This window comes from Thamnophis elegans, chromosome 11 (assembly GCF_009769535.1).
Source record: "Thamnophis elegans isolate rThaEle1 chromosome 11, rThaEle1.pri, whole genome shotgun sequence".
Lineage (NCBI taxonomy): Eukaryota > Metazoa > Chordata > Lepidosauria > Squamata > Colubridae > Thamnophis > Thamnophis elegans.
The window spans coordinates 12,278,552-12,304,789 of record NC_045551.1 but is presented as its reverse complement, the minus strand read 5'-3'; the positions used below and the strand labels follow the sequence as shown (position 1 = coordinate 12,304,789).

General features: G+C 42.9%; 2 protein-coding genes across 3 annotated transcripts in view; one reads left to right on the top strand and one right to left on the bottom strand.

Moving 5' to 3' along the window:
• Positions 1-17,101, top strand: part of OLFML2B (olfactomedin like 2B) — a 44,855-nt gene extending 27,754 nt beyond the window's left edge. Inside the window, exons 5-8 of the mRNA XM_032226356.1 lie at positions 1,106-1,331; positions 7,180-7,773; positions 13,442-13,618; positions 15,912-17,101. Of these exons, the coding sequence (XP_032082247.1) occupies positions 1,106-1,331; positions 7,180-7,773; positions 13,442-13,618; positions 15,912-16,513 (1,599 nt within the window). The 3' untranslated portion in view covers positions 16,514-17,101. The remainder of the gene's footprint in view (positions 1-1,105; positions 1,332-7,179; positions 7,774-13,441; positions 13,619-15,911) is intronic.
• A 7,421-nt stretch (positions 17,102-24,522) lies between these two features.
• Positions 24,523-26,238, bottom strand: part of ATF6 (activating transcription factor 6) — a 90,555-nt gene continuing 88,839 nt past the window's right edge. For both annotated transcript variants that reach the window (XM_032226358.1, XM_032226357.1), the window contains exon 16: positions 24,523-26,177. In XM_032226358.1, the coding sequence (XP_032082249.1) occupies positions 25,969-26,177 (209 nt within the window). In that variant the 3' untranslated portion in view covers positions 24,523-25,968. The remainder of the gene's footprint in view (positions 26,178-26,238) is intronic.

Here is a 26,238-nt window from a genome sequence, read left to right as displayed (position 1 = left end):
AACCTTAATATTTTTAGGACAAGTTGCTTTTGCTCAGGAGAATTGAATTTGTGCAGCATCTTAAACTGATAAAAGTAATTTCTAATACGGGTGCCATGTGGTTGTTAAAACAACCTGCTGTAAGTCAGAAGGATCCACAACAAATTGTACCCCATTCTTACTTTAGTTGGATTTCATTTTATTTAACCTTATCTAATCAATGTCGATATCTTTCTTGATGTCTAGAAAAAAGAGAAATCGTTCACATTAATCCATTGGTACAGCTCTGATTTCCCCGATATATATGATACACAGTGATCTAAAATGTGATTGAAATACTTTTCTCATTAAATGCAGACAGAGGATAGTATAGGAGAATCTAGCCTCGGGAATAGTTCGACTGAATTACTACAACACAGTGTTGCTAAAGAGTTCTGAGAAACTGCAGCTGGTGAATAATAGTAGACTTTTTACTTTGGTGTAATACCATTTGCCTTACTATATTTCTAGGACTAATTGGTATTGATAGATATCTAAAAGCATCCTTTTTAATGTGGTTGTAAGTTGCTTCAGAAATCCCAGTATGTCAAACCATTAGAAAATTTGCTTATTGGAAATGCCCAACAGGCTGTCTTCATGTCCCTTCCAAAGAGAAGTTAGATCAAACCTATTCCTGATGGCTTTTAGACAATGTGGGTTGCCACCAGGGGTGGGTTTCTCACCCCGTTCCAACCGGTTCGGTTGGAACGGGGCCGGTGGCGTCCTCATGCACGCACACGGCGCACGCATGCATACTAGCGTCCGTGGGATGCTCCAGCTGCTCCTGAAGGATCGCGCAGGCGCTGTATGCGTCCTGCGCATGCGTGGAAGCGCAGAACTCATCAAAACCGGGTAAGGAGCGCGGGCCGGCGGGTGGGCCAGTCGCCGTTCCCGGAAGTTACTTACTTCCGGGTTTGCCGACCAACCGGTTCGCAGGGACCACTGCGAACCGGTTGAAACCCACCCCTGGTTGCCACCGAAAGAGGATAATGGATGGGAAGAGCTTTTGGAGGTTTTCCAATTGATGGATGTGTCCCCTGAGCTAAGTTTAAGAAAGTTGTAGTTTAACAATTTTGGTTTCTTAAAGGAAAAATATGAAGATGTTTTCGTACATGATGAAACGGCTTCGCGGCATCTAAGCTCTGCTGAGTCGTTGCATTATGCCCTCCCAGCCACAGGGGCAATGAATCCAAAAGCAGTTTCACCAAGAAAACTTCACGTGAGGAGCAGGCCTCCCACCCAGCAGAACGTTGTCCGAGGAATCACTTACTATAAGGCCAAAGATGCTGAAATAGAAAATGACCTTGAAGAACGTGAGTTAATGGTTTCTTTTAAAAAAAAAAACATAATTGTTATAATTTTGGAAACTGTACTTTAATAAAGTTCCGTTAGACAGTTTTTCCTAATTCTTAAATTATTTTAACTTGATATCACTGGTACATTTTTTAAAAAAAGATAATAGTTAAAACTTTTTTGATAGGACAAAAGTGTTCAAGACTGATAAGAAAAGTTTGTGTGTAATGAGCCAAGGAATGGGCTTGAAAATACCATGTGGCTCGAAAATTATTTTCTTAGAAACAGTTTTACTAAACAAATGAACAGATATAAATGAATCTCAATGTGGGCTTTTGAAATCAACCACTGCCTTCACTTCCTAGGTTGTGATCTCGGACTTGGTTGTGACCCAGGCTTAACAAAATCACGAAACAGGCACCTTGTCCCCCCAAAAAACCCCTTTTTATTAGGTTAATGTGAATTCCTGGCATTCACATTCAGAAAAGTCCCAGCAATAAGGCTTTCAAGATTTAATTGCAAAAACAGACCTTATCAGTCCTTGGATAGTTGCCAGGCTGAGAGCTTCCAGTCGCAACACTATAAAATGAAATAACTGGCAACAGCGGTGGGATTCAAATAATTTAACAACCGGCTCTCTGCCCTAATGATTTCTTCTAACAACCAGTTCACCAAACTGCTCAGAAAGTTAACAACCGGTTCTTCCGAAGTGTTGCGAACTTGCTGAATCCCACCATTGCCTGGCAAGGAGACTCTGTGAGGCAGGAACTGAGATAAGCAAATCTTCACAATAATAAGCAAACTAATTGTCTCCTGCAAACACCACTCCCCATTTGCTCCTATTTATTCCATATGGGGGGGGGGGGCATTCAGCATCCACTTCAGAGGAAGGTTGCTCCCGGTTCGGCCTGGATCGGGCGAACAGGTAGTGGCGATGGCGGGAAGCTCTGCCCACCTGCCCGGTTGCTTCTGCGCATGTGTCAGAGGTGGGTTCCTGCCAGTTCACACCTATTTGGTAGAACCGGTTCGTCAAATCTACCGAACCGATTAGAAGAGGTTCCACCAGTGGACCCAGAAAGCAGGCCAAACCTACAGAAGAGGTTCCAAAAAATTTTGAAACCCACCACTGGTGGGTGTGTAATGTCCTGCAGTTATCTACGCATTAATAATGATCTAGTAATAGTTCCTTATACATTTTAGGGATCTTTCCTTACATAATTGGTGTTTTCTTTCATACTTTTGGATTTCTAATTTCTGTTTCCGTTAGTTGGCAATTGCTAAAACCAATCCCACGTGAAAAAGTATTCAAAGCCTTCTTGATTTTAATTGTCAATTTATTTATTCCTGCACATTGTAATATTTATTCATTTACATATCTCTGTTTTTCCACTGTTATGCAAACACAATTCCAGCAGCTGCTACCATGTGTAAAATTAAATATATATTATACTCCCTTTCAAATAGCCAACAAAATATTTCTGGTTTTAATTCCATATCTTGCTTTACGATTGCTTCTAACCACTAACTTCTGAATAGCTACTTGGACCGACCTAAGTACTAATTCATAATTTCATATCCGGTCACACGTGCGGCAAGCCACTCCCATTCGGTCACATGGGCGGCAAGCCACTCCCATCCAGCCACATGGGTGGCAAGCCACTCCCACAAAGGAGGCCACACCCACAGAGTAGGTTCCAACAATTTTTGAAACCCACCGCTGGCATGTGCAGACATGTTGTGCAAGCAAGCGAGCGAACCAATAGTAAAAAAAAAATGGAAAACCGCCACTGGTCCACTTATGCCTTTTCTTCTGAGTTGTTCCCTTCTCCTGACAGCTCTGTGCATAGGCGCATCTAGAACAGGCTCCAGCTGTTCTTCTTCCCCACTTATCTCTGACTCCGAGTGCAGCTGATAAATGTCGGAGGGCCCTGGCCCCATCACTGCCTCCGACACAGAGCACCCATCAGAGCCTTCCCCAGACTCCAGAACTGGCCCGGGTTCCTCCCCAACATCCTCACTGTCCGAGTATGTCTCCAGCTCCGCTAGCAACTGGCAGGCAGTGCTGGATTTAGATGAAAAGAGGCCCTAGGCTATTCCACTTATGAGGCCCTTTCACCTCCCATTTTTAAGTGGGAGGGCGGCTCTGCTCCGCGGCAAAGGCAGTGAGGCCAGCTGCCTCCCCGCTGCGCTCAGCTGCCTGGCTCGGCCCCCTCGCCCTCACCTGCCTGGCCGCTGGTGGGGGCGAGGGGGCCGCATCGACGGGGCGGCTACTGGGAGCTGGGAGCGGCCGCGCCTCTCACCCGACCGCCGGTGCCGGGAACATGGGCGGGCTCCCCAACTGCCGCGGCACTGGAACGACCTTAACCAATACATTTCTATGTTTGTTTATTAGTCATATGCGTAGAATTTCTCCTTATTTTCGGTTCAGCGTTTTAGTGTTCACTGTTTTTAGAATAGTGTAATTTTAATTTTGCTAACAATTTGAATGTAGGCCCCTCTTGATCTTGAGGCCCTAGGCTGAAGCCTAGTTAGCCTATAGGAAAATCCGGCTCTACTGGCAGGCCACAACAGACTTATTCAATTGTGGATGCAGTATAGATTATATGATATGATATGAATTACACGGCTAAGACTTCCGTCACATGAGGCAATTTAGAGCCTGGGATTTAGAGATTAACCTTTCCATTTGGTCAATGTGCATGAGTGTTTGTCTTCCTCCCTGATGTGAATCATTTGCTGTTGAACATATGGTGCTTTGTACTCTGCAACATCATTTTTTTTCAGAGCATCTGCTCTCTGTCACTGTCACTCTGTGGACTAGACCACATACAGCTTGGAGCAAGCAGGTGTTTCTGCTTCATAACTGGGAGTTGGATTATGTGGCGGTCCACATTTCACCCCAGATCCTATTTTGACTTTATCTACTTGTGTCTCTGTATTTTAAATGCAATTCAGAATCCAGAGAATTAAGCACATGCTCATACATGACCCAACTCAGTTGCAGGTTTTTAAATATATCCTGAAGGAGATTTTGCAATCAATTATCTATGCAATAATTCCCCAGCTGTTTTTAGTGGACATGTGTTTGCCTACTAAACGAAGCTGAAAGGCTGCCAATCAGCTGTTGAAGAAGGAAAGCTGGATCCTGCTTCTTTACTTCCTCTTCTCTGCCAAGCAACTGATCCAAAAGATGACATTTGCTTTTACTAGCTCACATATGTTCCTTCCTCCAGTCTTGATTTAATTAGTATTAGAAACACTTTCCGAGGGAGCCGGTAAAATGTCTCTTTGTATAAAGGTGACAATTACAACACCTGTCTTATGAAATTTGTATTGGATGTTTCGAATTACAGACCAGTTTTTAACCTTTCAAGTTTGAAAAAGGAGATCGTGATGTTGGTGGCTTCTCCAGAAGTCCTGGAGAAAACAAAGATCTCTTTCCTTTTGGAATTGGTTTCAGAGTGAGTTGCAGATTAACCTGATGGATGATTTTTGCTTGGAGACCTGGAAAGTTTTGATTTTGTAATACGTCCATTCCTATCCATCAGAGAGAATTTAAGTGCAGTTAAATCTTCAGTTTAACTATTTTTTCCCCTAAAATGGTATCTTGCCCTTTTGAGTTTTGAATGGATTTGGGGACAGAGATAGAGATCTATTTCTCTGTAATATTTCCAGGTATTAAAAGTTCCTGAGTCCTGACTCTGAATTGTCTAACTGTAGCTGGTAAAAATTAGGAGTAATAAATCAAACCAAATTCAGTTAAAATGGCCATCTCATTATAAAGTGTTTTAATTCCAGGCAATAAACAGATCTTCTCTTTCTGGATGGAGATCTATTCTCCCAAAATGAGCAGATTCAAAATCTGGGTTATGTCTGGATCTGGATCTCTCCCTGGTTTCTAGATTGAAGTGATCAAGAGCCGAGGTGGCGCAGTGGTTAAATGCAGCACTGCAGGCTACTTCAGCTGACTGCAGTTCTGCAGTTCGGCTGTTCAAATCTCAGGGTTGACTCAGCCTTCCATCCTTCCGAGGTGGGTAAAATGAGGACCCGGATTGTTGTTGGGGGCAATATGCTGACTCTGTAAACCGCTTAGAGAGGGCTGAAAGCCCTATGAAGCGGTGTATAAGTCTAACTGCTATTGCTATTGGAAGAACTTTTTTTGGTTTTGGCCAATTGCACTCTATCATGAGGAAGAATTAATTTAAAATAGCAATACACATCTAGACTTGAATACTTCAATGTACTCTGTGTTGACAACCTATGTATCTAGTCCAGAAGCTTAATTATTGCTTAATGTAACAACCAGGCTGGTGCCTGGCAAGACTTAAAGACAACTCCTACTGAAACCAAAACACTAGCTGCCAATTTATTTTGGAGCACAAAATTAAATTCTAATTATCTGCTGCTTGTGCCCTAATTACAGGAAATATCTTCTCTTTATAGGAATATTTTGTGTATTGAGATATTTGGGAAAGTTTACCTTCAGATGTCGCAAAAATATGTGGAGGAGTAATCATGGTTAGAACAAATGGTTGGAGACCAAATCTTGTTTAAACCGGAAATTTTTCTCCTAAGTATAATACCAGAGGGGTATAAGAAAGATACACTTTATTTAATTATTCATGCACTAACTGCGGCACACATAACTTATGCACAATATTGGAAAAAAGAAAATACACCATCAGAGCTAGATATACTCAGAAAAGTGTTGGCCTGTGCGGAAGCAGATAGGCTCACTCTTGAGCTTAAAAATAAAGGGGAATCAGAATATTTTGAAGTCTGGAATAGATTTTAAGACTGGTATAAGGCAAGGTGTATTTGTATTTATTTGTCTTGTATGCCGCCCACTCCCGAAGGACTCCGGGCGGCTCACAATAGACAAGGGAAGGGGAAAACTGTACAAAGACAACACTTTAAAAACAAAACATTCACAATTTCCGTGGGGCTGGATGTTTCACAAGCCCCCCGGCCTGCTGGAGCAGCCAGGACTTGGTGGCTTTGCGGAAGGCCGGGAGGGTAGTAAGGGTCCGGATCTCCATGGGGAGGTCATTCCAGAGGGCTGGAGCTGCAACAGAGAAGGCTCTCCCCCGGGGAGTCGCCAGCCGACATTGGTTGGCAGATGGAATCCGGAGGAGACCTAACCTGTGAGATCTAATCGGTCTATGGGAGGTAATCGGCAGGAGGCGGTCTCTCAGGTACCCAGGTCCGATGCCATGTAGGGCTTTATAGGTAGCAACCAGCACCTTGAAGCGGATTCAGAGACTAATGGGTAGCCAGTGCAGCTCGCGGAGGATAGGTGTGACGTGGGTGTACCTGGGTGCACCCACAATCGCTCGCGCGGCTGCATTCTGGACTAACTGAAGTCTTCGAACACTCTTCAAGGGCAGCCCCATGTAGAGCGCATTACAATAATCCAGTCTTGAGGTGGATTATTGTAATAAAGGTGACAAGACTGGAACAAACTGTATATACTGTGATTGGACAGAAGGATTGATAATGTATTTAGTAGGCTAATTGTTAATAGCTGTGACTAGCTGTATATAATGTGAATGTATAGTCACTCCGATTTCGCGGTATTGCATTGTTTTAAATGTAAAAATAATAAAAATATATTGGGGAAAAAATATGTGGAGGAGTTTCAGAACTCAATCTCCTGTGTAGTCAACCCATTTGTAGAATGGGCTCATTGTTGCAATGGGAGAATTTACTAGAAAAATTATTTAACGTCATATTATTTTCCCAGACCAAAAAATGATTTTTGATTTAACACACGTAGAGTTTTAAAAATATCTTATATTTCATATTTTATTATCAATTATAACTGTAGAATTGATAAAAATGTAATACTTAAAAAAATCTGTGTTTTAGCCGAAGAAGAGTCTTTCAGTGGCGATACTATAGATTTGCTGATCGAGGACCAGCTTTTGCAACACAACTACCTGTCAAATGTTCCTTCAAGGAAACCACCATCGATGGAAAATCTGCTTTTACATGATGATGTTCAACTCCTGAAGGGAGTTACAAGCACCACGCCCAGTGGAAAGGAAATGTCTGAGAGCATTAGCACAATAACAGAATCACCACTGTCTTCCACAGGCAGGGTGCTTCCTCTAGAATCCACCCCACTCACTACCTCATCAGTTGTATCTACTACTCAAGTCCCGGAGACCACAGCAACAGCTGAGTTTCCAGTAACTGGGGCAGGGTATAAAAAGACCGCACAGACCTTGAAAACACTGTCTCAGATTGCCACTCAGGCCCCCACAATCACAACTACAGCAGAACAGGACACAGCTACAATGGGGCTACCCATAATTAGCACAACCACAACAGATTTCCACAAAGAGATGACGCCTGAGCCTACTATGATCAAAACTGTGGCTTCTCCAGCCTCTGTGAATCCTAGCCTTACTGTCACACCGGAATACAGCCTCGATGAGGAAGATATCAGAAACAGCATTGGTGAGTTTGTTTTCTTTTTCCTTCCCCTTTAACTTATTTCGTTCCTAGTGGCTTGGATACCATTAGAATGGGATAAAGAAAGCTCTTGCTTTTGGGCCAAATCAATAGAAGGGGGCTAAATACATTATAAGTGAAACGGTGTTAAATTCTCTAATCATGAATGGATGGTGTCAAGGACTGCAGAGGAATTCTTAGGTTAAAAAGCATGGTGGGTAGAGACCGTGGTATGACAAAACCGTGCTCGACTAAGCCGCGCCCGATTAAACCGTGTCGCTGATGTCATCAACAGGGCGACAACAGCGAGCCTGGAGAAAGAAGGGCGCTTTAAATAGCGCTTTGAAAGCAAGCCGATTCAACTTAAGGTAAGGGTTAGGTTTAGGGTTAGGTTTAGGGTTAGGGTTAGGTTTAGGGTTAGGTTTAGGGTTAGGTTAAGGGTTAGGGTTAGGTTTAGGGTTAGGTTAAGGGTTAGGTTTAGGGTTAGGTTAAGGGTTAGGTTTAGGATTAGGTTTAGGGGGGTTAGGTTTAGGTTTAGGGGCTAATTTTAGGTTTAGCGTTTACAGCGTGCTTCTGTCTCCGCGCTGTTGTCGCGCTGTTGATGACGTCAGCTACATGGTTTCGTCGAGCGCGGTTTAGTCGAACGCGGTTTTGTGGTGGAACCGGTAGAGACAGTATTGGGACAGAGCCTGATGGATCAAAGGAAGGATCTGAAGTGTCCCAGGGACAGGGTTGAAGAGGGCCCTGTTCACAATACAAGAACACAAGTGTTAAAGGTCAAAGGCTTTTCTCCTTCATACAGTAGTGTTTCCATGAAATCTAAATAGTTGCCTTCTATTATGTTTGAGTCTCTGCTGGTCTTAAATCACATTTCTTTTTTTTTTTGGGGTGTTTCTATTCCAGTCTATGAAATGCAGACTTATACTAGATTTTTGTTTTTATTTTATCTTTGCAAGATAAAATTTGTTTTCTAGGGGGATGGATGAATGAATTTGGCAGAGGTTGATGTAATGTGAAACTATCTGTTGTGTTTTTTCCAGCTTTTTATTTCTATTCATCAAATCAGTGTGCCCATCTGACTGCCCCAGGTTTCCAGCAAGCAGGGCTAGAGATTTATCTGTGCATCATACTATAGTTCTCCTTATTTTGAGAATTGGGTGGCCCTATTTATTTTTAAATTTTTCCTTACTGTGTGGCGAAACCACATATTATATCAGGAAAGCCAATTCTTTTAATTGGCCAGAACCAAAATTAACATATAAATTATCAAAAAGGCAAAATGTCTGGTTCAAGACCTCTGTTGCTCAATATGTTCTTCTATTAGTCACTCCTAGAATTTGGTACTAGTAACTTGTGATGCCTCTACTTTACAAGATTTAGAGTGTAGACATTGTCCTTGACTATCTTTTGTGCCATAATTGTTCTGTTTATTAATATATTCTTGCTTAAGCATCAGTGGTGGGTTTCAAAAATTTTTCGAACCTACTCTGTGGGTGTCGCCTCCTTTCTGGGAGTGGCTTGCTGGCCATGTGACCTGGTGGGAGTGGCTTGTCGGCCATGTATTTTCTTTCTTTCTTTCTTTCTTTCTTTCTCTCTCTCTTTCCTTCCTTCTCTCTCTCTCTCTCTCTTTCCTTCCTTTTATCTCTCTGTCCCTTTTTCCTTTTTTTCTTTCATCTCTCTCTCTCACTTTTTCTTTCTTTTTTTCTTTTTTTCTTTATTTCTTTCTCTTTCTCTCTCTGTGAGTGTGTGTGTGTGTGTGTGTGTGTGTGGTGGGTTTCAAAAAATGTTTGGAACCTCTTCTGTAGGTGTGGCCTGCTTTCCGGGTCCACTGGTGGAACCTCTTCTAACCGGTTCGGTAGATTTGACGAACCGGTTCTACCGAACTGGTGCGAACTGGTAGGAACCCATCTCTGTTAAGCACTTACCACAAAAATCTATTATTAATCAATTCCCATACCTTTGGTATGGGGAGAAATAGTTATAGGTTGGGACTGCAAAGAAAAGATGGTAGGCTGTCTCTGCCCACCATTTCTCCTGAAATGTGGGCACCCAGTTTTCTCAGGATTGCTATCATCCTAGAGCTGGTTGGAGGGCAGGATGCTAGTACTTACCTGCTAGAGTCTCTGCTGCAGATAACTGGACATTGCATCCTTGGTTGAAATCAGGTTATAAGGAACAGATTGGAATTGCTGCTGATGTACTGCACTCCCTGCTCCCCAGCACCATCCTTGCCTAATCTACTTGATTTCATGGCAAGAGATACTGAGATGGTTAATTCTTGGGGATTCCACTTGATCACCAAGCGACATTCAGTTTGGGGCAGATTACGGAATGGTAGAAAGAAATGAAATGGCTTCCTTTTTTTGCCATTGCATTGAATCCATTGACTGATGGTTCTGTTTAAGGCGACTAATTCCTTGCTGGGGAAGGACCAAATACTGGAAATTTTGTACAGCACTGTAATGTATATTTAAACTCTCTGGCAGATACAGTTTCTCAAATCCACTCAAAGGTGGCTATCATTTGGGCAACTCTGGCTGAGATGCTCAGAGCATAGTCTTGTGTCGATTGAATTGGCGCCTGTGTTAGGAGTAGGGTCTTTCAAACTCTGAACCTAGTTACCTGTCATCCAGGCTCCCCCTTAGATTGTTAAGGCTGCCTGGGGGAGGGTGGGATGACCCTCTGAAATAGGGTCCATATGGTTCATACCAGTGGTGGGTTTCAAAAATTGTTCGAAACCTACTCTGTGGGTGTGGCCTCCTTTGTGGGAGTGGCTTGCCACCCATGTGATCGGATGGGAGTGGCTTGCCGCCCATGTGACCAGATATGAAGATGCCGACGACACTTGTCAGAACCACCTTAAATTACCTCACACACAGCACTGGCATGCATAAGAATATGATGTCAACTTCTTTTTTAAAAGGCATCTTTGGTTTGCGTTAAAACAACTTCAACACACGCAATGTTCTGATTGCACCACAAACGCAGTAGTCACCCTTACCTTTCACAGAGGCACTGAGTTTTATAAATATCGGCATGATAGTGTAGAATAATCATATCCAAGGACCAGTGGTGGGTTTCAAAAAGTTTTGGAACCTCTTCTGTAGGTGTGGCCTGCTTTACGGGTCCACTAGTGGAACCTCTTCTAACCAGTTCAGTAGATTTGACGAACCGGTTCTACCGAATAGGTGCGAACTGGTAGGAATCCACCTCTGGTTATTACGGTGATTTGTTTCTTTGAGAGACAGAGTGATTCCTTTAGCCGTGAAAGAGATGGTTGTGTGCCCCTCCCCAATCAGTTATTGGTTAAACCAATAGTCCTGGACAATTTTGTCTCAATCTCAAATCTTCCCTCTTTTGGAAAAGTTGCTGAAGAGGATCCTGGGAGAATCAGATTATCTGACCCATTTCAGTCAGGTTTCAAGCAATATCGTGCTTTTTTATTATCTTTGGCAGAGCTGGGATGGGAGTGATAATGTTCTTCCTTGTGCTCCTTGGTCCTCAGTGCTTTTGATATTATGAGTATCTTTCTCAACTGGCTGTGGGGATTGAGAGTAGAGAGATGCCATATTGCAGTGGTTCCCCTCATTTTTCTGTGATTGTTCCAGCATGTTTAGGGTTGATGGGATGTGATGGCTCCATAGTGGAAAGTATGGTGTGCTCCTTTGTAAGGCTGATGCAGTTGTTTTATTGATTTTTTTTTAATTGATTTTGTTATGCCTAGGCTTTTTGTGCATGGTAGTAATCCATAAAAGTTCAATAAATAAATAAACATCTACATGACACCACTAAGTGTGATCATCTGTTGATTCCCAGGGTCATCAGTATATGGATGACATCCAATTATATATCTTGACCCTGGGAGATCCAAGTGACACTGTCTACTGCCTTCTGCCGATTACCTCCCACAGACCCATTCGATCCCACAGATTAGGCCTCCTCCGTATTCCATCTGCTGGCCAATGTTGGTTGGCGACTACTCGGAGGAGGGCCTTCTCTGTGGCTGCTCTGGCCCTTTGGAACGAGCTCCCCATGGAGATTCAGACCCTCTCCACCCTTCGGGCCTTCCGGACGGCCGTGAAGACCTGGCTGTCCCAGCAAGCCTGGGGTTGAGTTCCCCCCCCTACTCGAATTTGTTGTGTCTGTTGTGCTTTTAAATTGTTTGTATTGCCTGATTGTTTTTGTCTTACTTTTTGTAATTTCCCCTCCCTTGGCTTTTGTTCAGCCGCCCTGAGTCCCTTCGGGGAATAGGGCAGCCTACAAATTGAATAAACTCCAAACTCCAAACTATGTGTGTCCCAGTATCTAGAGGCCTTACAGATCTGTATGAGGATAGTCTCAGGCTCAATCCTGACTGGACTGAGTAGCTGTGTACATTTGGGCCTCTAGTCTTGGGGACTTTCCATCTTTTAAATTGGGTGGGTAGCATGTCTTGAACTTTATAGGTTCTGTTCAAGGAGCAGATGGCGGCTGTGGCCTAGAGGGCCTCTGCAAGGAGCAAACTAGTACATTACTTATACCCATTTCTGGATTGGGAGGCTGTTCACAAGGTCACACAGATCCTAGTCCTCTCATGAAAGGAGTATTACAATGTATCCTATGTGGGCCTGCCATTAAGACCACTCAGAAACTACCCTAGTAGCCGTACAGACGGTAATGGGCATGCTGTGGTGTACTCATGTGACACCCAGTTGCTTCTGGATGCAATTCAAAGTTCTGGTTACCACCTATTGAGTTCCATATGGCATAGCCTGGTTATTCGAGGAAACACTTCGGGAAATTAAATAATGTCATATGTGGGTCTTAAGAAGCAGCACTTACTTCTGGAAAGGATAGCGTCAGACATCTTGGAGTAAAGCAGTTATTAAGCCCCTACAGGATTGCTTGGGTAATTTGAATGGTTTACTTTGGGCATATATCAGAGGTGGGTTCCTACCAGTTCGCACCTGTTCGGTAGAACCGGTTCGTCAAATCTACCAAACCGGTTAGAAGAGGTTCCACCAGTGGACCCGGAAAGCAGGCCACACCTACAGAAGAGCTTCCAAACATTTTTTGAAATCCACCACTGACACACACACACACACTCACACACAGAGAGAAAGAGAAATAAATAAAGAAAGAAAGAAAGAAAAAAGAAAAAAGAAAGAAAAAGTGAGAGATGAAAGAAAAAAAGGAAAAAGGGACAGAGAGACAAAAGGAAGGAAGGGGAGAGAGAGAGAGAGAGAGAGAGAGAGAGAGAGAGAGAACACATGCCTGGCAAGCCACTCCCACAAAGGAGGCCACACCCACAGAGTAGGTTCGAAATTTTTTTGAAACCCACCACTGGCATATATGATCTTTTATCTTTGTTACAGTTGCCTTTAAAGTGCCAGACACCTAGAGTTGTTTACAGTTGAGCAGTTTCTACATTCTCTCTCTATCTTTTCCCCCTCCCTCTTGTTTGTGTGTGTGTGTGTGTGTGTGTGAAGAAAGAGGGAGAGCAACTACAGCACCTTAAAGCCTTTAGATATACATAGGAAGTGCTAAACCAGTGTTTCCCAACCTTTGGCAACTTGAAGATGTCTGGACTTCAACTCAGCGAATGCTGGCTGGGGAATTCTGGGAGTTGAAGTCCGGACATCTTCAAGTTGCCAAGGTTGGGAAACACTGTGCTAAACATTCTTTGTTGTTTCAGGTCAATGCAAGGACACTTTGTCCACCATTACTGGGCCAGTAATTCAGAATACCTATGGGCGGAATGAAGGTGCTTGGATGAAAGATCCAGTTGCCAAAGATGAGCGAATCTATGTCACCAACTATTATTACGGCAATACCTTGGTGGAATTCCGGAATCTGGACAGCTTCAGACAAGGTATTCTGTTTGCTCTGTACTATATAGGGTGAATTGCTAGAGAAGATAACTGAGAGAAAAGAAGAATTCTTGGGAGGTCAGGAGAGAATTGATGCATCTCGCGAAAAGTTTAGATGGAAAATTGAATTCTTCCAAGCACAAGCATTTAGAGAAAGGGCAGTTAAACGTAAGCTTGGCATCAAAAGTCTTAGAGATCTGTGAAATAAAAAATACGTTGTAGGTAGTTCTTACTTTGTACACCAGATAGGTCCTCCTCAGTTGGTGGTTTTAATTGTGCTACCACAGCTGGAGCTTTTTTTCATGGGCTGGGCCTCTTTTGCAAAAAGAGAGAGAGAGACAGAGACAGAGAGTAAGACCCTAGCTGATGCGCAGATGGAGGCCTGGCTGGTGCATGAACAGGACTGAGGCAGCTAGCAGCATTGGGTAGGGCTAAGATGGGGAGGAGTGAGATAGAAAGGTGGGGAGAATTCCAGAGGATACAGTCCCTTATTTTACCCAGGCTCTGGAATAGGAGGGACCAAATCACAGAATGGCTTGGCTCAGGGTGGGTCCTTGCCTAACAATTGGTGGGATTCAGTTAATGATGGCTATGGGGACTGCCAGGATTGCCGTTGCTGAGCAATGTGGTCATGTAACATTGTGCCTTATGACCCCAGTGCTTAGCAAAAGAAATCCCTGTCCCAATTACCGTCATTAACCAAGAACTACTTGTAGAGAATTAAGCCTAGGGTGGTGTAGCAGGTATGTGCCAAACAGTGACGTGCGGTGAGTTTTATGGCTGGTGAGGCAGCTTTTTAGACTTGTGGACTTCAACTCCCAGAATTCCACAGCCAGGCATGCTCAGTTCCGATTTAAAGCGACAGCATTTTCCCCCTTGCAAAATAAGTTTTCCCATTCTTTTTCTTCTCCCTCCCCCTCCTTCCTCCCTCCCTCCCTCCCTCCCTCCCTCCCCCCTCTCTCAAACAGACACACGCACACAGAGAAGTTGGATCCCTCTCTCACTCTCAAACAAACACAAACACAGAAGTTGGATTGGATATATTTTCCAAAGGCTTGAAAGCAGCTCCTCTGCCATACCCCCGCTTCCCCTGCTGCCTTCCGATCGGAGCCTTTGATTGCAGGTGAATCACGTTGCCTTTTCAATGAAGCTGGGCTTATATACTTTTATCCAGCTCTGTCTGTGTGTGTGTGTGTGTGTGTGTGTGTGTGTGTGTGTGTTTGAAAAAGCAACGTGGGTTCTGCATGCAATCAAACCTTTTGAATTCCTCCCCCCTCCCCACACACGCACCTTTTCCAGCTGTTTCAGAGAGGATTTCAACTCTGCCCTCATGAAAGGCCACAGCTCTGAGTCAGACTGAGCTAGTTGCTCCCAGAGAACTCTAAAAAGCCTCTAAAAATGCCCTCTACAGGAGGTGAGAGAACACGTGCCTCCTTTGCATAAGGAATTCTTCGCTTTTTAACCCTTGGTTAACTCTTAAAAGGCGAAAAATTCCTTATGCAAAAGAGGCCCCTAGTTCTCTGGCCTCCTCCTATAGTTAACACTAAGCACTGTTCCAAGTCACTGTGACTTAGAATCTGGTAGCAACTATCTTGGCTTTAATTATTTTTAAAAAATTCTTTAAAATTCTTTCCTTTTCCTCATGACTGGTGAGGCCACGCCACCTCTGCTTCTAGTGACTGCACGTCCCTGGTGCCAAATGTAGCACTTCTTCAGCAATCCAGTTTCTCCCTCTTACCATATATAGGGGAGCTAAATGGATTTTCTATTAAGGGAGAAACTGTTTGAAATCTGCTACATTTTGAATGCAAAATTTGTGGTGCTTTATCTTTCATTTTAAGTGCTTTAGATTTACTTGCATATGAGGTCTTTATTTTTGGCAAGAGTCATATAAACTATCCACAAGCTATCCATGGCTATATATTTAAAATACCGTGTTTGCAACAAGGCAGATATGCTTACTGTTAACAGATTTTTAAAAACTGAAAGCATACAAATAGCAGATACACTGCAGATATACAGAACATTGAAAAAAAGAAATACTGAAACTTGAATCTGCCGAAGAAAATGTGGGGGGAATAAATTTCATATCTAGTTAGCACGTTCCAGATTAGGAGATCAATAATACATGAGTAAATCTCCAGATTTAATCTTTGACATCTGCCTGAAATCCTGAACAGCTGCCACTAAGCAGTGGGTAGGATGTCTCTGTTGGAATCTTCACAGGAAACATATGTGCAAGTAGGATTAGGATCAAGTGTGCTCTTTCAATTATGACACCATCTGTTTTCCTAGGCCGATGGAGTAACTCGTACAAGTTGCCCTACAGTTGGATGGGAACAGGCCATGCCGTCTTTAATGGTTCTCTCTACTACAACCGAGCCTTCACGCGCAACCTCATTAAGTATGACCTAAAGCAGCGCTACGTGGCTGCCTGGGCCATGTTGCATGACGTAGCTTATGAGGAGGAGACCCCTTGGCGGTGGCGTGGCCATTCAGATGTAGATTTTGCCGTGGATGAAAACGGCCTATGGATCATTTATCCCGCCAGTAATTATGATAGCTTCAACCAAGAGGTGATTGTCCTCAGCAAACTCAACGCCATGGATCTCAGCACCCGTAAGGAGACCACCTGGCAGACGGGTCTGCGTAAGAACTTCTACGGCAACTCCTTTGTCATCTGCGGGGTCCTCTATGCTGTTGACAGCTACAACAAGAGAAATGCCAACATTTCATACGCATTCGACACGCACACCAATACACAGATCATCCCTCGTCTGCTCTTTGAGAATGAGTATTCCTACACCACTCAGATAGACTACAACCCCAAGGACCGGCTCCTTTACGCTTGGGATAATGGCCACCAGGTTACTTACAACGTCATTTTTGCTTATTAAGGACGCAAGGGAGTGATTTTAATGGACCACAGCACCTTTTTTTTTTATATAAACGTGTTTGCTTTTAATTCTATAAATCAGAGTAAATGTGTGGGTTTAAAAGATTTTTTTTAAAAAAATAAAAAATAAAATTGGACTGTAGAACAGTCCATATACCAAAATCAACCCTTTTATCTTGGGCATAACTTTTTTTATATGGAATATACTGCCAAACCCTGAGACAACGGGAACCTTATGTCTTCATTAACTCTGCCAAGCGCAGACACCCCAAAGGGGAAAAGCACACGTCTTTTGCCTTTATTATTGTAATAGAAAACTTGGTTTGGATGAGAAAACCCTTTAAAGTTAACATTTTTTATAATAAAATATCAGTGTTGAAACTCAGCAAATCAGTGTCCTGTTCGCATTTTTGCTGTTACTACATGCTTCTCTTTTCTGCTAACCAGCGGTTCCTGCCTAAACTGCTGTAACTTTTTACATTCACATTTTAGTTCAGACTGCAATCCTATGGCATTTTGGAGGCTCCGGGAGCCGTAATACTGTAGCAATAGCAATAGCAGTTAGACTTATATACCGCTTCATAGGGCTTTCAGCCCTCTCTAAGCGGTTTACAGAGTCAGCATATTGCCCCCACAGTCTGGGTCCTCATTTTACCCACCTCGGAAGGATGGAAGGCTGAGTCAACCCTGAGCAGGAGAGATTTGAACAGCCGAACTGCAGATAACAGTCAGCTGAAGTGGCCTGCAGTACAGCACTCTAAGCACTGCGCCACCTCTGCAGGCAGAACTAGAAAGATCTGCTGCAGAACTCCTCCTTTGGCTGAGGACAGAAGGGTTCACAACAGAGGTGGGTTCCTACCAGTTCGCACCTATTCGGTAGAACCGGTTCGTCAAATCTACCGAACCAGTTAGAAGAGGTTCCACCAGTGGACCCGGAAAGCAGGCCACACCTACAGAAGAGGTTCCGAAATTTTTTGAAACCCACCACTGGTTCACAACTATGGCTTCACTACTGTAGGTGCTCTGATTTGCAGTCGAGAAGCACAAAGGGGAGGGGGTGGGAGGCTTTGAAACTGACGAATTCAAGCCCCTTTCAGAAGGATGAAGGGAAAACTATGTCAGCCCTGGAGATGGGTCTCCATCTGCCATAGCAGGCAGCTTAATTCATAGAAGCCTGTCCTAGAAGATAGATGCAGATCCTTTAGCCCCCACAAATGAACCGATTGTGATGAACAATTAATTGAACTTTTGGCAGCATCAAGAATGGATTGTGGAGGGAAATGCCTCTGGAAAAAAACCAAGTTTAAATAACTAAATCGAGTGCTTGCTTAGTGTCATACTTAGCTCGGTATTGGTCGGTTTCATTTTCGGAGTGTTATCCTGTTGACAGATCGGGCAAATGGACAGAATCCTGAGGCTCTTTGCATAATTTATTTTCAACGAATCATTGGATAGAAGAAATGCAGACGACAGAAATGCTGTGGATGAGGAAAAGCACATTTCACAGCGTGATTGCCGTAAACAAATGTGGATGAAAGAAAGCTGTCTGAAATATAGAAAGGAAAGGCTGAAGAAGACAGACGAAAGTTAAAAAACACGATTAAATTAAAAGAATTAAAAACAATGTAGAGGGATTTTGATGGAAACAAAAGAATCGGTTTGGAAATGGATGGAATAGATTAAACAAACCATTGCCAACGGAGTGAGTGGTATTAAAAATAAAAATAAATAAAAAGTGATGGAATTGTCTGGGATGAAACTAAAATGAAGGAATGTGGAAAAGAGTATTTTAGAGGGCTGGGTGAGAATGTTGGGAAGACTGAGAATGAAGCAAATGCTATATATCCAAGTATGCCAAAATAAATAAATAAAAATCCAAGGATTGTTCATCTGCTACATGTAGCATCTTCTCCCAAAATCTTAACTGATGCCCAGTGAATATGAAAGAATGGGCAAATTGGGATTGATTGTTGAAGCCTTCCTGCAAAATCCCTTCCTAATATGGACATTTTCAAGACACAATCCAGCCCAGGGTAAGATGTTTCAGCAAGCATAACGTCAATCATGTCTTGGTCAACTGAATTTATAAGTAAGCACTCCTAGGATTACAGCTTTTGTCAATAAAAACCGTGGCACGACAAAACCGCGCTCGACTAAGCCGCGCCCGATTAAACCGCGTCGCTGACGTCATCAACAGGGCGACAACGGCAAGCGCGGAGAAAGAAGGGCGCTTTAAATAGCGCTTTGAAAGCAAGCCGATTCAACTTAAGGTAAGGGTTAGGTTTAGGGTTAGGTTTAGGGTTAGGTTTAGGGTTAGGGTTAGGTTTAGGGTTAGGTTAAGGGTTAGGGTTAGGTTAAGGGTTAGGTTTAGGGTTAGGTTAAGGGTTAGGTTTAGGGTTAGGTTTAGGGGGGTTAGGTTTAGGTTTAGGGGTTAATTTTAGGTTTAGCATTTACAGCGTGCTTCTGTCTCCGCGCTGTTGTCGCCCTGTTGATGATGTCAGCTACGCGGTTTCGTCGAGCGCGGTTTAATCGAACGCGGTTTTGTGGTGGAACCATAAAAACATCTTATATCATTTGTTGAAATTCTTTTTCTGTTCACCTTTGCTAGTACTTGCTAGTACTTTGCCTTTACATTATTGAAAGATTATCACAAACATCATGGAAAACAAACGTACCCAGGGAATCTGTTTCTGGGAAGCATATATTTAAAGGTATCTTCACATTTGGCAAGAACAGTGTCCTTCCCTGAATAAATACAGACGCAAAGGGGGAGCTGCAAATCATATGCCGCTGAAATGTGCTTTTATCATGCTAAATAAATTACGGATAGAGGGAAGAGATAGAATGTGACTGCAAATGGGGGGGGGACGTATACACACCTCGCGGATGAATTATTGACAATTTCAGCTATCCTGCTCCACGGGAGTTCTGCCTGCCTTGGTTTTCTGGATTCCTTCCTCTGCCTGGTTCTTGTTTTAGCACTTGGCAATGAAGGATGGGCGTCCACTAAGTGAGAAAAATTGCACCTTCCTGAGCTGACAGCACATTCCCTCCAATGGTGATGAAGCCATTGAGACAAAGAGAAGCTCTACTGTGGGAAGTGAATCTGTATCAGTCCCAGCCATGCTCTCTTTCAGCTGCAACGGGATCAAGCAGGGTCAATCACCTTCCCCATAACCAATGCTGTGTTTGGGTTTCAGAGTGTTTTTATTTCATATTTTGAGATAGCACTCTAGTATCTTTTGATCCGCTTCAAGGCGCTGGGCGTTACCTATAAAGCCCTTCATGGCATCGGACCTGGGTACCTGAGAGACCGCCTCCTGCCGATTACCTCCCATAGACCGATTAGATCACACAGGTTAGGCCTTCTCCGGATCCCATCTGCCAGCCAATGTCGGCTGGCGACTCCCCGGGGGAGAGCCTTCTCTGTTGCAGCTCCAGTCCTCTGGAACGATCTCCCCGTGGAGATCCGGACCCTCACTACCCTCCCGGCCTTCCGCAAAGCCGTTAAGTCCTGGCTGCTCCAGCAGGCCGGGGGGCTTTCGAAATATCCAGCCCCTCGGAAATTGTGACTGTTGTATATTTTAATATGTTGTTTTGTGTATTATCCCCCTCCCTTGTTTATTGTAAGCCGCCCGGAGTCCTTCGGGAGTGGGCGGCATACAAGCTCAATAAAACAATAATAGGCTACAAAAGGCAAACTTCCGTGCAATCCCATTATATAATGACACAACAGGTGAAAAATATGTTTGTGCTTTGGACCTTCTACGCATGATTGTTAGGAAGGCAATTTCTGATTTGCTGGGTAATGCTAAGACATCAGAGTTGGAGCTCTTTGCTCAATTGAGAACAGAGATAGTGTCAGATCCCTAAAAGTGATACTGCCATTCAATTGGGAGGAGGGGAGCCTCGGAGTTAAATCATTAGCTACATCTGAAACAACTGAGTTTTACAAGTTTACAACGGGTTTCCTGTCACCGGCAGACTGAAGGTCCCAACCTCTCTGGAGAGATGTTTATGGTAGCCATGTGGGATATATAACTTTGATGTCTAACTAGAGATAACCATGGGAACGTGTGCTTTATTGACTCCCAGGGCAGAAGAGTTAAGGAAGCATCTTCACACTTGTGTATTGGTCAGAATCTGCATTCGGACAAAGGGAAAGGGTCATTATCATTTTAATCCCATTTGCATGGCCTAAAGGTTTTCAGATGCTGCTTTGCTTCTAATGGTTTCCATCCTGCTTGATTAAAGGTTCCTTTTGAAATAATCCGTTTCAAGTGTCTTTACTTTTTCAAGTTAGGAGAGGAGCCATTACAGATAGTGTCCTCAAAGAGGGTGCCTTCAATCGCATTCTGCAAGATTGAGGATAATGCTTGGGAGAACACAAAAGGAAAAAAAAGGAGGAACAAGGAGGGATAGATGGGCTAAGAACTCTTTAGCCAAGAGATGAGGGGGCATCGAGAGATTGGGGCAGTTATAATACATATTGTTAGAGAACAAGGGCCCTGCCAGGGTGAAGTTGAAAGGATTTCCCAATGATTAATAGGGAATGATCCTCACCCCCGATTTTTATATTTTTAACACTTTCACAAAGTTACCTGAGCACACTTTTAGGTTTTATTTAGGTTTTATTAGGATTTGTATGCCGGCCACTCCCAAGGGACTCTGGGTGGCTAACACTAACTCCCATTTATTTCTAAGTACGTTGTTTACTCGTAATCCTGCCAATATTCATTAAACTGCATTCCTTAGTATTCTAGGCAATACTACGGTATCCTTTAACAGGTGAATTCAATGATATGCAGATATAAAAACAAATGCCACAGCTCTACACATATATTTTATTTATCTTTTAGAAGAAAATGTAAACACAGCAGTAATTCTTGATTATGATGCCCCAGTAGTATGATTTCAATTCCAGGCATCTTGCTTAAAGACCAGCAACAAAAAGACAATGCACTCGCTCTTCCAACAGTAATTTCAGGTAACAAAAATGATTTCTTCTTCAGATATTTCAAAGAAATAAGCACAATATTGAAACAAGGAAATAACTTAAAAGATAATTACCAAAACAAACAAACCAAAACAGCACATTACCGTCAGTACAAACTTAACAATTGTTAAGAGTAGGCCACTGAATTCAGTCTCTCTTAAATTAACTAAACCTACTTTACAGCATTAGTCAAAGCATAGAGCAATCTAATGTACAAGACACCATTTTAACGTTGTTTAAAGATGTTGCAGTCTGTACAGAAAGCACCCAATAAATTTTAGGCTTTTGTGATATACCCATATACTTTCTCAGAGGAGAAAGGCTGTTTGTTTTTAATAAAGTGTTCTGCAAAGAGTTGTATTTCCAGCGCAGTGATGAAAAAGCAACACTGGACATTCACTCAGCCAAAAACAGTCGGCCAATTTTGGACAGGCAATATTGAAGAAATGCTGAGGCTGGCAGGAGAACAGCTCAAAACTGATTCCCACAGTTGGCCAGACTAGAGATGAACAAGGCCCCTCAAGAAGGGGAAGAGTTTTTCAAACAAGGAAGGATGCTTAAGGCAGAGAGAAAACTAAAAACAAACTTAGGCCTGATGGACCCAAAGTCTTGAATTCTTTTCTCCCCACCCCCCACCCCATTGATTCGTCTTTTCAAAAGGTACACTTTCCCACCAGCAGATAGTTATAAGTACTTTAGTCAAGATAACATATTTAGCAAAATTGGATCTGGGATACTTTGATATTCAAGACCACTGCTAGATTTTAGTTGGCAATAGCTTCACGGATCTTCAACTTACTTCTTTGACTGCAAAATATTAACACATAAGACACAGAAAAAAATTAGCTGAACTAGAATTGTTTCCCATCTGGCAAATTCTTAGTGATCTTGAGTCAAATTAATCTGAAAACCAGGATAACTACCAAGATTTATCTTCAATATACCAAACAAAACTTCTAGTAAACTGCTCACTGATCTTGTTCCCTACTGCTTTTTTAAAAGTGCACATTCAAACATCTTTTTTGTTTATTTTCACAGGGTCAAATTGCACATTGTATGGATGTCTATAGGGAACAGTTAACAGGGAAAAGCGTTCTCCTAATTGTGGCACAAAGGAACATCAGCATCCAAGTGAACAACGCCTTTAATCAAAAAATGTTTACAAAACATTACTCAATTTCCAGTAAGAGCCAGACAAATTTTCTCTAAAAAAAAAAACAGAATTGTTTTGTCCCTCAAGACTGAACTCTTTGAGATCCTCAGCTCCATGTACAATGCAAATTCTTGTGACAGAAGTTAATTTTTAACAAGTAATTTCATGCTACCCTCAAGGCAGGGTTATGCATAGGCCAGGGGTGGGTTTCTCGCCCCGGTCCAACCGGTTCAGTTGGAACGGGGCCGGCGGCGTCCTCGTGCACGCGTGCGGCGCACGCATGCGTACTAGCGTCTGTGCAATGCTCCAGCTGCTCCTGGAGGATCGCGCAGGCGCTGTATCCGTCCTGCGCATGCGTGGAAGCGCAAAACTCATCAAAACCGGGTAAGGAGCGCGGGCGGGCGGGTTGGCCCTTCGCCGTTCCCGGAAGTTACTTACTTCCGGGTTCGCTGACCAACCGGTTCGCAGGGACCGCCGCGAATCGGTTGAAGCCCACCCCTGGCATAGGCCTTCCGATATATCAATGTTCACAGAATAACTAATAAAAAAGATCCTTGCCTTGTGAGCAGGTGGAAAATCTGGGGTGATGCTGACTTGGCCTAATTCTGCGGCCAGTGTTTCTTTTCTTGTTCTGTAAGGATTTTAGGTTTATGCTATTCAATTATTTTGCTACTGTTTATGGTGGATTATTATCTTTGTTTAATTTTGTTTGGTTTCGTCCAGGCCACTTTTGATGCTTCTAAAGAAAGACTTTTAAATTTTTTTAGATGTACATATCATTGACTTTACCTTGGTTTATATCCAGCAGTTCATGTGTGTAAACAACAGCCCAGAAAATAAAGCTGATAGATTTTGAGGTTAAAGTATATACATGTAATATTACAACTCTTACTCAATCTGTTATCCAGAAGAGTTAATGTATCAATGACTCAACCCACAACACAACAGTTACAGACAATAATTTTGCCCATCCCTTTTCAGGGGAGACTCTAGTGCTGTTCATCACTTGCAATTCCATCTGTCGTTGTATTGCTCATATGTACGCTGCCCATACATTTGCATAAATACCTGTTCAATGCCTGTGGGTTTTTGTGGCAGTTGTGATCATCTTTCATAAAGTAAGGCTGCAAGATGTGGAAGTGGAATGTTGAAGGTCAAAGAAGATCACACACATACAGAAGGGAAGAAAAGTAGATGATGACCAGGCAATGGAGTGAGCCAATGGAGGCTTTCTTTGCCGAGAGGCACACACAAGCTTTGCTTGTGATGCGTGACCCGTCAAAACCATGCTCGACTAAGCCGCGCCCGATTAAACCGCATCACTGACGTCATCAACAGGGCGACAACAGCCGGCGCGGAGAAAGAAGGGCGCTTTAAATAGCGCTTCAAAAGCAAGCCGATTCAACTTAAGGTAAGGGTTAGGTTTAGGGTTAGGTTAAGGTTTAGGGTTAGGTTAAGGGTTAGGTTTAGGGTTAGGTTAAGGGTTAGGTTTAGGTTTAGGGTTAGGTTAAAAGTTAGGGTTAGCTTTAGGGTTAGCTTTAGGGTTAGGTTTAGGTTTAGGGTTAGGTTTAGGTTAAGGTTAGGGTTAGGTTAAGGGTTAGGTTTAGGGTTAGGTTTAGGATTAGGTTTAGGGGGGTTAGGTTTAGGGGTTAATTTTAGGTTTAGGGTTTACAGCATGCTTCTGTCTCCGCGCTGTTGTCGCCCTGTTGATGACGTCAGCTACGCGGTTTAGTCGAGCGCGGTTTTGTGGTGGAACCCTTGTGATGAATATGATCTCCACTTATTTGAAGCAGCGTTTCACATCCAAAGCTTATTTTCCCACTTCACAGGTGCTCCTCACTAGTCTTACCTTTGCTATGAAATCTGCCCTGAGGATATTTACATCGAAAGGAGGCTCAGATATTTGATCAGAAATAAATACTTTAGCTTATGCAGAACTATGCTCTAATTCGTATCCCCTGCAAAGATCTATATGCATCGGCCAACGCACTCTTGTTCCAATCTCAAAGTATATGCCCAATGTGGGTAGTCTATATGCCCAATGTGGGCATGAACTATGTCAATGAAAGAGGCGGAGTGGAAAAGGCAGAGAACCTGTTCTCATCGATCTAGTGCTCTCAATATGAATGGGGGCCTTTCCACTACAACCCACCCTTTTTATTGTTGCCAAACCAGAGGACATAAATTATTCTTATGAGCAAATTCATGCAGGAAGCTCATGAAGATGCACACACATGAACATTGCTTCTTTCTGGAATATCTGGGTTTTGGGTCTCTTCTATGGAACCTGGGCCAATAGACAAGCACCACTTGCTCCAATTCCAGTACATTCCCTTTAGTCCAAAGTCATAAAAGTGTTAGTGTTCAGAACAAAGCTCTTCATTAATAATGTTGCAAGTCTCGGTCAATAGGTGCCCGTGAAACTGGTTTCAGATACACTCTGGGAGAATTTTAATTTCCATAATAGTACTAGAAACAATTCCCCAGTAACAATACTTTACAAATTTGCACATAGTTAAAAGGGTGGTATCAACAAAACATCTGTATCTTATGTAACAAATTTAAAACAGCTGGGTTGGGCATTTGTTGTATAATGAAAAGTACCAGGAAAAGCCGATGTAGGATATAGTACTTTGTCCAGAGACTGAATAAAATAATGAAAAAGTACTGAAAATAGAGAGGGCGACAAAGAACGGCTTAAACTCTAATTCGGTTAACAAGAGCCTGTAGTTCCTTATTTTCTCCCTCCTTTCCCCGCTGGTAAAAAGAAGCAGGAAAGAGAACCCAGAATAAGGTTGAATGAAGAATGTAAAAGAATAAATTCTACAGATGAACCGAAATTAAAAGTAGAACAATTAAAACAATTAACGAGGGACAACCTGTAATCCATACGCGGCTCCTACATTTCTTCTGCAGAAACTGGCAAGAAATTGATATTTATTTCTAAGAAGGCAGGGGAAAGAAATGGCATTTAGTGCCCACCCACCCACCCACCATCCCAGGATTTAGTTAACCCCACAGAAGCCTCACTCCCATCGATAACACTAATTTACCCATTGCAATTTTAGCATTTCTTTTAACAAAGTGGCGTTCTTAGACCCATAAATATTGTCTTATAAAGATGGCAGATAATCTAGACAGAGTGGGCGAGAAACTATTTTTTGGCTAGGTCTAAAAACAGGCAAAATCCTGAGACCCAGAAACCGCAAGCTGTTGTCTAAGACACGAGGCTGCCCCTGACACTACCATGGCAAACCTACGTGGGTCGCCTATCCCAGAGCACGTATGAAAGCCTCCTTTGGAGAGTCTACTGGGGTGATTCAGTGATTGTTCTCACAGCTGGAGCTGCCTCTGGAACGGTTGGAGGAGAATGATAGAAGGATGTTGTGTGGTTCCTCTGCTGATCTCGAAGGTAAGGTGGGATGGTTGAGCTTTTGATGTGCAGGATCCTGGTGTCCATGACTTCGGTGTCAATCTGCATCATAACTTCATAGTCTTGCCCATTAATTATTTTCTCTACAAAAGGACAGAAGGAAGAAATAATTAATCAGAAATTAATATCTTGGGGATATCAAAG